Source organism: Echinops telfairi, unplaced genomic scaffold (assembly GCF_000313985.2).
Source record: "Echinops telfairi isolate 266 unplaced genomic scaffold, ASM31398v2 ScPeMD7_7424;HRSCAF=8462, whole genome shotgun sequence".
Classification (NCBI taxonomy): Eukaryota; Metazoa; Chordata; class Mammalia; order Afrosoricida; family Tenrecidae; genus Echinops; species Echinops telfairi.
The window spans coordinates 73,453,533-73,464,055 of record NW_022111324.1 but is presented as its reverse complement, the minus strand read 5'-3'; the positions used below and the strand labels follow the sequence as shown (position 1 = coordinate 73,464,055).

The window sequence follows — 10,523 nt, the reverse complement described above, 5'->3', positions numbered from 1 at the left end:
ACCATCAGCTTTCTTCACCACATTTGCTTATGCACCCACTTTTGTCTTCAGCGATTGTGTCGGGAAGGTGAGCATCACAGAACGCAAGGTTATTCGAACAAAGTGTTCTTGCATTGAGGGAGTGCTTGAGTAGAGGTCCAATGTCTATCTACTACCTTAATACTTAACATATAAATATATGTACATAGATCTATTTCCCTTTCTTTATATATAAATATATTTACATGTACATGCTTGTATTTAGACGTCTATAAATGCCCTTTGCCTCCTAGTTCTTTCCTATATTTCTTTCTACTTTCCTCTTGACCCACTATCATGTCCAGCCTTCATTTGAGTTTTGGTAATTCTGTTACAAGGCCCTTGTTACAATGCCCTACCAGGCATCCTACACCCACCTACATCCTACACCCACCTTGTCATTGATTTTAGATCACTTGTTGTTCTCTTGTCCCTGGGTTTGTTAACACACACACTTCCTTTCCCAGCCTCCCCCTCTCCCATGTCTTCCACAACCCCCTCCCTGCTCTCCAACCGTTGGTCCTGTTGTTTTCTCCTCTGGATTGTTTATCCTGCCTATCTTATCTAGATAGACATGCAGAGACAATAACAAGCACAAAAACAAGACTGAGCAAAACAAACCAACAAAACAAAAAAAACCAACAACAAAAAAGACAAGTCTATAAATAGTTCAAGTTCTGTTTGTTGACCTTTAGGAATGTTTCCTGTCAAGTCTGATAGGTTGCCACAGCCTGACCCCACAATCTATCTTTGGTATTCCCCAGGGACTTCATTGCTTTGCTCCCCTTGCTATTCTGTTGTGTGCCCTTAGTGTTTCACCCCAGTGTGGTAGGGTCAGATTGGGCACAATTCCTGTTTTGTGTCTCCAGTGTTGTCCTCCGTAGCACTATGGGTCAGTGAGGGACAACGTCTTGTCTCTTGGTGGGGCCAGCCCTATGGGCCTATCTGAGCATTGGCTACTCTAAGCAGGAATATCATCCTCGGGGCTTGGTGAGCCAGGATGTGCTCCACTCTCTTTTCGTTTGCTCCCGTGTGCTGTGTGCTGGATCAGACGTGCCCCTCTCCCTGAGCTGTAGCTGAAGTGAATTCTTCTGGGGGGAGGGAGAAGCCTACGTTCATAATCACCACACTGTACTTCATCTTTACTCGATTACCTAGTTATTTTAAATTAAAGCATTATTACTAAAGCTGCTGCCTTTAGAAAGTATTAATTTAGAAAAATATGAATTACCTTTTGTTCATCTGTGGGGCATATGTCTATGTTTGAGTCAATATTTTGTCATTGAATTAAAGACTTTGTTCCTGTAAATTTAGTAAGTCTTGTTAAGCCTTTATATTCCTTTACTTTGCTATTAAGTATGCTCATATTGTGCAGAGAAGAGAATGTGCATTTCTATCATTGGCTAAGCTAATCAGGTGATTTGAATCTATGAAAGACAGGGCATAGTAGTGTGTGTGGTAATTTTGGGTGTCGAATAATGTGGTGTTAGACAGCTTTGGTTTTATTCATTTTCATTTGTATATTATGCATTAGTCTGTTAACTTGGAGTTGGATAGGGTACATGTTTTTGCATAGTGAACACTTGTTTGTGGATCGTCTTACTGTGAATACTACATTTTCTGAATGTAAATGCCATGGGAAAAGTTGTAGAAGATAAAACATTTATAGGAAATATATTAATGTAGATGAGTAATTTATACTAAAATTATGTTTCTGACAGTCAGCCAATCACATGAACAGTTCCCTGCTATCTTTATATCGGAAAGGAAATCCTGATTCTGTTTCAAATACTCCTGAGATGGAGCAAAGAGAACCCACCACTTCAACACTGCAACGGACTTCCAAAGACCGCTCTGTTCCTTCAAAGGCCTCTGCCACCATTTCTCCAGGAGGGTGGTTTATTGACAGAACTCCAGGTGGAAAGAAAGAGAGTTTTTTCTTGGACTTGGCAGATGAGCACAGTAATAATAAGAAGCCAGTGTCTGGGATACAGGTGATTTTATTTTATTTTTTCCCAGCAGTTTTATTGGCACATAATGTACATATCATACAATTCAATAATCCAGCACATCAATCTTAGAGGCCCCCATGGTTAAATCCCCTTTAACACGAGTTGTGCAATCACAGTGCTGTTGGTTCCTCCACCGCCATACTGCCTTTATTATTTATTCCTGAAATTGCCTTTCCCTCCCTGTCACCCACCCCACCCCCACCCCAGATATAGGTGATTTTGTTTATGAAATTCTAGCCTGACTAAATTGGAATATATTATACTGTTTTCATTGAATAGTATATTAAGCAGATACAAGTTAAGTCATTTATTGTCATTCTCCCATTTAAAACTCTCCAGTGGCTTAATTCTGCCTGACAGCCATAGATCTTATCCTTGTTAGTAAAGCCCTGCATGATTTGGTCGCCTTCTGTGACTTCATCCCATCTCCTATCACCCTTTCCCCTGTACTTTGCTTCAGCCACAGTGGCTCTTGCCGGCTCTAGAACGCGCTAGGCATTTCTTTCTGCCTATAACAGTCTTCCTCCGATGTGACGCACTCCATCACTGCTCACATCACTCATTTTGGCAGAGGGGACATTGCTTAGTCCTGTGGTTGTTGCCTTGTCCCCTGCAGTGTAAACTCCAGGAGAGCAGGGACTTTGTTTTCTTTAGTCTCTTACTGCCTTTGAGTTGATGCTGACTTACAGTGACCGTATTGGACCAGGGTAGAAGTGTGTTTGGGAGTTTCTGAGACTGTACCTCTTTGCAGGAGAAGAAAGCCCTATCTTCTGCAGAACAGCTGGTGGTTTTGAACTGTGGACCTTGCGGTTAGCAGCCCAACATATAATGTGTCTTAATTATAATGTGTTTAGCACATATCCATCAGTTAGTTAAATTAATGCCTAATGGATTTCCTGAAATGGATAGTAAGAAAAAAAGATAACCTCTTTGGATATGTATTTCAGAGAGTTGACAGTTTTAGGTAGAAGGGAGGGTTGCAGCTGAGATGGCAATGTGGCTTATTTTAGTTTATGGTATTACCATGAAGGGCGCTACATGAGTGGATAGGAGATGAAAATAGAGTAAATAGACTCCTAACATTTTATTTTTAAAGTAGAAATACAACATCAATAAAGAAAAGTAAAGTTTTGCTGTCAGGCAGGCACCATTTCCTAACATTTTATTTTTAAAGTAGAAATACAACATCAATAAAGAAAAGTAAAGTTTTGCTGTCAGGCCGGCACCACTGTACTCTTGAATGTGCTGAGTCGAACTCCAGACTTGGCCGGATGGCCTCCTTGTAGATTGACCGGAGTTGGATTATCTCTTGTTCCATGACAGAAATTTCTTCCCTGGCTATTGGAATGTTGATGAGGGTCTTTCCTTTCTACTCATTAGTTGTTTTTTAGGCTTTATATTAATATTATTTTTTTCTTTACCATCTTATTTTGAATTTGTTTTTTTATTGTTTCTGTTGGGTTTACCAGTTTGACCCACAGGAGGAGTGGGTGCATAGTGATAATAACTGATACAGGGGAGACAGGTGGGGAGTGGGTGATAGGGAGAGAAAGGAGATTTTGGGAGGGGAAATGAAGATGGAGGGGCGAAGGAGTACTAGAACTGACTGTGATTGCACAACTCATTTTAAAGGCAATTAATCATGGGTGTGGAATGTTCTAAAATTGATATGATAATATTTGTACAATTCTTTTTGGAATGATTGAACAATTGAACTATTGAAGTGTATGCCATATAAATTATGTGCCGATAAAGCCGTTAAAAAAAAAAAGTAAAGTTTGATGAATTATCTCATATTGGGCAGCAGTCTTAACTGGTATTTTTTAATGTCTGACAGAATGAGATGTTTAAAGTAATGTATATTGTGAAAGGAGGCGTTTCAGGAAGCTCATGGAAAACACATTGAAAAGATACTGGGATTTTTCCCCTGACCCTTGTGAAGGCTCCATGTACAGTGGAGGGAGCTCTAAGGCTTGAGGACCAAGTTGGCATGAGCTGGACATGCGACTGTCGAACATTTGAATAGTGACTAGTTCCACAACGAACTGAGGCCATTATATTTAATTCAATTTTAAAAACTGATCGTTTCAGTTATTGGAAAATGAGTATGTGGATTTACTTTTTAAGTTGGAAATTTGATGAGACCTAAATGTAAATCAAATAGTGCCATGTATGTCACCATAAAGTATAGTGTGGATTTTGAAGACTTAGTAAACGAGCTTATTAACAGTTTTTCATATTGATCCTATGTTGAAATGTTAATATATTACATATGTCCATTAAAGCAACAGGAACTGAACTCAACTGACATCCAGTGGGGGTGTGCTCACGGCAGCCCTGTGTGACCCGGTAGAATTGCTCCCAGGAGTTTCAGCGACTGTAGCTGTGGGAGGAGAAAGAAACCCAGTCTTTCTCCCCCAGATCGACTCGTAGTTGGGAGCTGTTGAGCTTGTGGCTCGCAGTCCAACCCGTACCCACTATACCTCCAGGGCCCCGTACATTAAAGCTTATCATTAACATTAATTTCACTCTACTTTTTAAAATGTGGCTGCTGGAATGTATAAAGTTGCATGGCTGGCTCACACGGTGCTTCTGTGGGATAGTGCTGCCCCAAATGGTTTTAAGAACCCAAACCTTTGATTTGGGCAAAGCAGTCCCCTTTGGATTTATATTAATGTGCCACTTCTAAAGCTCTGCTTCAATTATCCATGGAGAGAACATGATTAATTAAGATCAGCAAGGTCGAGATAAGAGTTTGACTCTTCTATTGAATTACACTGTATAAGGATTTTTTTGTACTTGAAAATGCCTAATATGTTTAGGTACATTTAAATTTCTTTTCTCTCTAGGATGCAAAAGATTCTTCTCTTCTGGAGAGTGATAATAAACAAAAAGTTAGGCGAAAGAGCAAAGGAAGCAAAAGGAAGAAAGAAGATCTTCAGGATGTGGATGGAGAAATAGAAGATGTTTTGCAAAAGAAAGGTGAGATGAGTGCTGTGTGTGGGTGGTCATATTTGTTATGAGAGAAGAATCATTTCTCTCCTGTGCTATTTTGCTTTGGGAAATCTCTGTTGGCTATTTTAAATCTTTATGGGAGCAGACAGCCTCATCTATCTCCCACAGAGCAGCTGGTGGATTTGAACCATGGATCTTGTGCTTAGCAGTTCAATGCTTACCAGACAATTCCAGCACGACTCCTCTGTTGACCTTTTTAGTATCCAATGGACCTTTATTTTCCCAAAGATGAATGAAATCACTTTATGAATTACTGCAATCACTACTCTTTTTTTTTCTCCAACAATTTATCATGATAAGAGTAAGAGCAAATTAATTTCCCATTCAACAATTTATATACATTTTGGTTTGTGATATTAGTTGCACCCCACTTAATGTAACAGCCCTTTTCCCACTTCCTCCTTGGGTTCCCTTTTCCAATCACTCCATCTTCCCTGCCCCTTCTTACCTTCTAAATTTTTTTTTTTGAGGGGGCCGCAAATACTGTCTTTCTGTTTAGGTCTCGGATGGTTTTGATGATCACTTGCCGCACAAGTATTACTGTTCACTTTACAGGCTTTTCTATTATCTGTCCAGCAGGTAGTCGTTTCAGTTCCAGGTTTGAAGGGTTTCTAAAGGCCCTGGTCTTGAGGGTTCTGCCTCATCCTGGACCTGCCGTTGTTATCCTGCTCCGAGCAGTCAGTAGTGGTAGCTTGGCACCACCTGCTTCCTTTTGTCCTAGACTAGCGGAAGCGGTGGTTTGCGTGGTCCATTAGTCCTTGGACTGATTGTTTCCTTGAGTCTGATTTTCTTCACTGTTTGCTCCATCACGAATTTTACCTCGTCTCTTTTCTGCTTGGTAGCTAAACCCAGAGCGCTAGAATTGCAGACCTCCAGTATGAAGTTTGAAGATATTGGAGGCAATGATTCGACACTAAAGGTTAGTTCAAATGCAGAATTCTGTATTAAATGAGTCTATTGTTAATATATGATAAGAGTAAACTATACTTCTTTATTCTTGCTATGAACTGAGTTTAGAAAAGGAGACTGGAAAGGTGCAAAGAAAAATCCTGGCTTATATCCTGTAAGACATATGTATTTTTAACACTTGTTGACATATGACTTACATACCATACAGTTCAGTGGTTTAATATTAAAAAGAGTTGTGCAGTCATGGCCACATTCAATTTTAGAACATTTTCTTCATTCTTTGACTCATTATTATTAGCACCCCCTTTCCACCAACTTCTCCTGCCATAAACCTAAGAAAATATTATTTTTAAACTTTTATATAATCATTTTATTAGCATTTTACACAATCCAATATGTCCATTCACATTCAGTTCTGTTGGTCAATATCTAATGAGGCTATACATTCATCATCGCTATCAGCTCCCCATTCTCACTCTTCCCCCACCTCCCTCCTCATACCCTCAGGGAACCGTTACTCCTGTAACTATTTCTGAAGGGTTATGTATCTTGATTTTCATGTACTGCAGAATCTTAAATACATAAATGAACATATGAAAATCTTACTTGATTAATGAGGTAAAACAAGTAAAAAAACCATAATAGTAAGGGGAGGAAATAGTTATGAAAGAGAGGATAGTTATGTGGTTCATCAGTGCCATACCGTACCCTGAATGTATCATCCATTCCATGTGGCCTTTCTGAGAGGGACTGCCCAATTATCTTGTGGGTGGGACCTAAGAAACTATTAATCTAATTACTGTCTGTCTAAAGTTACCTGTTCTGTGTTTCATATAAATAAAATCATACCTCCCTCCAAAGAAACCAAGCAATCAAATAAAAATTCACAACAAAAAACTCACAGGAAAATCTCAATCCAAAAGAAATAACAATATAATAAAAAAACTAATAGCATTGTGAATGAGGGGATGTGGGGAGTGGGGACCCAGAGCTCATCTGTGGGCAATTGGACATCCCCTTGCAGAAGGGCTGTGGGGAGGAGACGAGCCAGTCAGAGTGCAGTGTAGCAACGATGAAGCATACAATTTCCCTCTAGTTCTTGAATGCATCCTCCCTCCCACTATCATGATCCCAATTCTGCCTTACAAATCAGCTGGACCAGAGGATGTACACTGGTACAGATTGGAACTGGAAACACAGGGAATCCAGGACAGATGAACCCTTCAGGACCAGTGGTGAGAGTAGCAATACCGGGAGGGTGGAGGGAAGGTAAGGGAGAAAGGGGGAACAGATTACAAGGATCTACATATAACCTCCTCTCTGGGGGATGGACAGCAGAGAAGTGGGTGAAGGGCGATGTTGAACGGTGTAAGATATGACAAGATAATAATAACATAAATTATCAAGGGCTCATGGGGGTGGCGGGAACGGGGAGGGAGGGGAAAATATGAGGAGCTGATACCAAGAGCTCAAGTAGAAAGCAAATGTTTTGAGAATGAGTAGGGGAACAAATGTACAAAAGTGCTTGACACAATGGATGCATGGATTCTGATGAGTTGTATAAGCCCCCAATAAAATGATTTTAAAAAAATAATAAAAACTAAAACACAGTCAAAGTGGGTCAAAGAGAAAACTAATGATAAAACATTATAATTTAATGTAGCTATATCCGCCTCACTCCTTTTTCCAATGCGCTCTGTCTGAGGACAAGGTTATTCATATCCCTAATCAGTAGTCAGAGGGGACTCACCAGAGGCTTAATCCTGTGGGGACTCTGTAAATGGATGTTGGAATTTCATTGCCATCTATATCCTTCTGAAAACTGGGTACTCAGAATTTAAGCTCTAATATAATTCCCTCCTCTCGTGTTGGACTTTATTATTTACCATGCTTGCATCACTCAGACTTGTGTGCGCCTTCTGTGTGGACTTAGCTGACTCCTCACTTCAATGGCTGTTTGTTTTAAGACAAGCTTTTAAGACCTCAGACAGTATTCTTTATGATAGCTGGGTACCATATCCTGCAAGATACTGCGAGGTAAATGAAGCATACTATCTTTATGTTTTGTCCCAGCCCGCAGGAACGTCAACGCAGACCCTGGAGGAGGGAGTGGGAATTGAGGGGAACAAGAGACACGAGAAACGAGACAAGACAGTATTCTGATCAAGTCTCTCCGTATTGAGTGAAAGGTTGCAGCCTATATAGATAGGCCAGGGGAAGGGAAACACCCGTCACACATGTAAATTAGGCCACTTTGGTAATAGACCAATCAAGGAGTCCGGGGGAGTGCGCCCTCAGTAAAGGTTTAGTCTTCAACCAAGTATGCAAAGTGATGTCATTTTATGCAAATCAGGTGCAGGCACTAGATATGTAAATAGGGTGAAGACAATCTCCTACCCAATCAAGGGGAAGCAGGATATAGGTGCTTTATCTAAAAAAACGTCACACCATGTATGGAAGCCCCCTTATCTGTTTCTAGGCAGACTTGAAGGTTAAACTCAGCCAGTCCCAAGGACAGGCTATTCAGAGGGGAGATAACATAATCACAAAAACTATATCACATAGGCGGAAATGGAAAAGTACTGCAAGCTCTGACAAAATATAGTGAAGATTGAGCCAAATGGCCTTGGACAGTGTTTCTCACCATTTTAATTATAGTCTATTAAGATAACATTTTCTTCACCTCATTTGCATATGCACACAAAGATATAGCATCTGGGGTCTTAAAGGCTTGAAGAGAAACAAGTGGCCATCTCGCTCAAAAGCAACAAAGCCCACATGGAAGAAGCACACCAGCCTGTGTGACCATGAGGTGTCGAAGGGATCAGGTATCAGGCATCAAAGAACAAAAAATCATATCATTGTAAAAGAGGATGAGTGCAGAGTGGAGACTCAAAGCCCATCTGTAGGCAACTGGACACCCGTTTACTGAAGGTCGCGGTGAGGAGATGAGCCAGTGAGGTTGCAGGGTAGCAACGATGAAACATAAGACTTTCCTCTAGTTCTTAAATGCTTCCCCCCCCCCCACTATTATGATCCCAATTCTACCTTACAAATCTGGCTAGACCAGAGGATGTACACTGGTACAGATAAGAACTGGAAACACAGGGAATCCAGGACAGATGACCCCTTCAGGACCAGTGGTGAGAGTGGTGATACCTGGAGGGTGGAGAGAAGGTGGGGTAGAAAGGGGTAACCGGTTACAAGGATCTACATATGTACTCCTCCCTGGGGGATGGACAACAGAAAAGTGGGTGAAGGGAGACATCGGACTGTGTAAGATATGGCAAAATAATAATATTTTATAAATTATGATGGGTTCATGAGGGAGGAGGTGTGGGGAGGGAGGGGGGAAAATGAGCTGATATCAAGGGCTCAAGTAGAAAGCAAATGTCTTGAAAATGATGATGGCAACAAATGTACAGATGTGCTTGACACAATGGATGTATGTATGGATTGTGATAAGAATTGTATGAGCCCCCGATAAAAGATTTTTAAAAAGATATTTTATCAATAAAATTTACTAGTAACGTTTTTATTTATTTTAAGAGGAGCCTTGGTGGTGCAGTGGTTATGAGTTGGCTGCTAACTGCAAGGTTAACAGTGTGAAGCCACCAGCTGCTCGTCAGGAGAAAGATGAGCCTTTCTACTCCCAGAAAGAGTTATAGTCTTGGAAACTCATAGGGCAGTTCTACTCGTCCTGCAGGGTTGCTGTAAGTCCTTAGAGATTCAGTTCAATGGCAGTGAATTTGATTTTTTGTTTTCTAATTTTTTTTAACGGGAATGACTTTATTACCCTATCAAATTTTTTTAAATCGTTTTATTGGGGGCTCATACAACTCATCACAATCCATCCATACATCAATTGTGTAAAGCACATTTGTACATTCATTGTTCTCATCATTCTCAAAACATTTCCTCTCCACATAAGCCCCTGGCATCAGGTCCTCATTTTTCCCCCCTCCCTCCCCGCTCCCCCCTCCCTCATGAACTGTTCATAATTTATAAATTATTATTTTGTCATATCTTCTCCTGTCCGACATCTCCCTTCACCCACTTTTCTCTTGTCTGTCCCCCAGGGAGGAGGTCACATGTAGATCCTTGTAATCGGTTCTCCCTTTCCAACTCATTCTCCCTTTATGCTCCCAGTATCGTCACTCATTCCACTGGTCCTAAAGGGATCATCCGCTCTGGATTCCCCGTGTTTTCAGTTCCTATCTGCCCCAGTGTACACCCTCTGGTCTAGCCAGACTTGCAAGGTAGAATTCCAATCATGATAGTGGGAGGGGTGGGGGAGGAAGCATTTAGGAACTAGAGGAAAGTTGTATTTTTCATCGTTGCTACATTGCACCCTGGCTGGCTCATCTCCTCCCTGAGACTCCTCTGCAAGGGGAACTCCAGTGGCCTGCAAATAGGCTTTGGGTCTCCACTCCACACTCGCCCCTTCATTCGCTATGGTAAGATTTTTTGTTCTGATGATGCCTGATACCTGATCTCTTCAATACCTTGTGATGGCACTGGACGATGTACTTCGTCCATGTGGGCTTTGTTGCTTCTGAGCTAGATGGC

General features: G+C 41.0%; 1 protein-coding gene across 4 annotated transcripts in view; it reads left to right on the top strand.

Moving 5' to 3' along the window:
* NVL (nuclear VCP like) overlaps window positions 1-10,523 on the top strand; it is a 138,859-nt gene that overhangs the window by 27,364 nt on the left and 100,972 nt on the right. For 3 of the 4 annotated variants that reach the window (XM_045298131.1, XM_045298130.1, XM_045298133.1), the window contains 3 exons: window positions 1,740-2,012; window positions 4,880-5,012; window positions 5,888-5,964. In XM_045298131.1, coding sequence (XP_045154066.1) covers window positions 1,740-2,012; window positions 4,880-5,012; window positions 5,888-5,964 — 483 coding nt within the window. The remainder of the gene's footprint in view (window positions 1-1,739; window positions 2,013-4,879; window positions 5,013-5,887; window positions 5,965-10,523) is intronic. The other variant, XM_045298132.1, reaches the window with a different exon arrangement.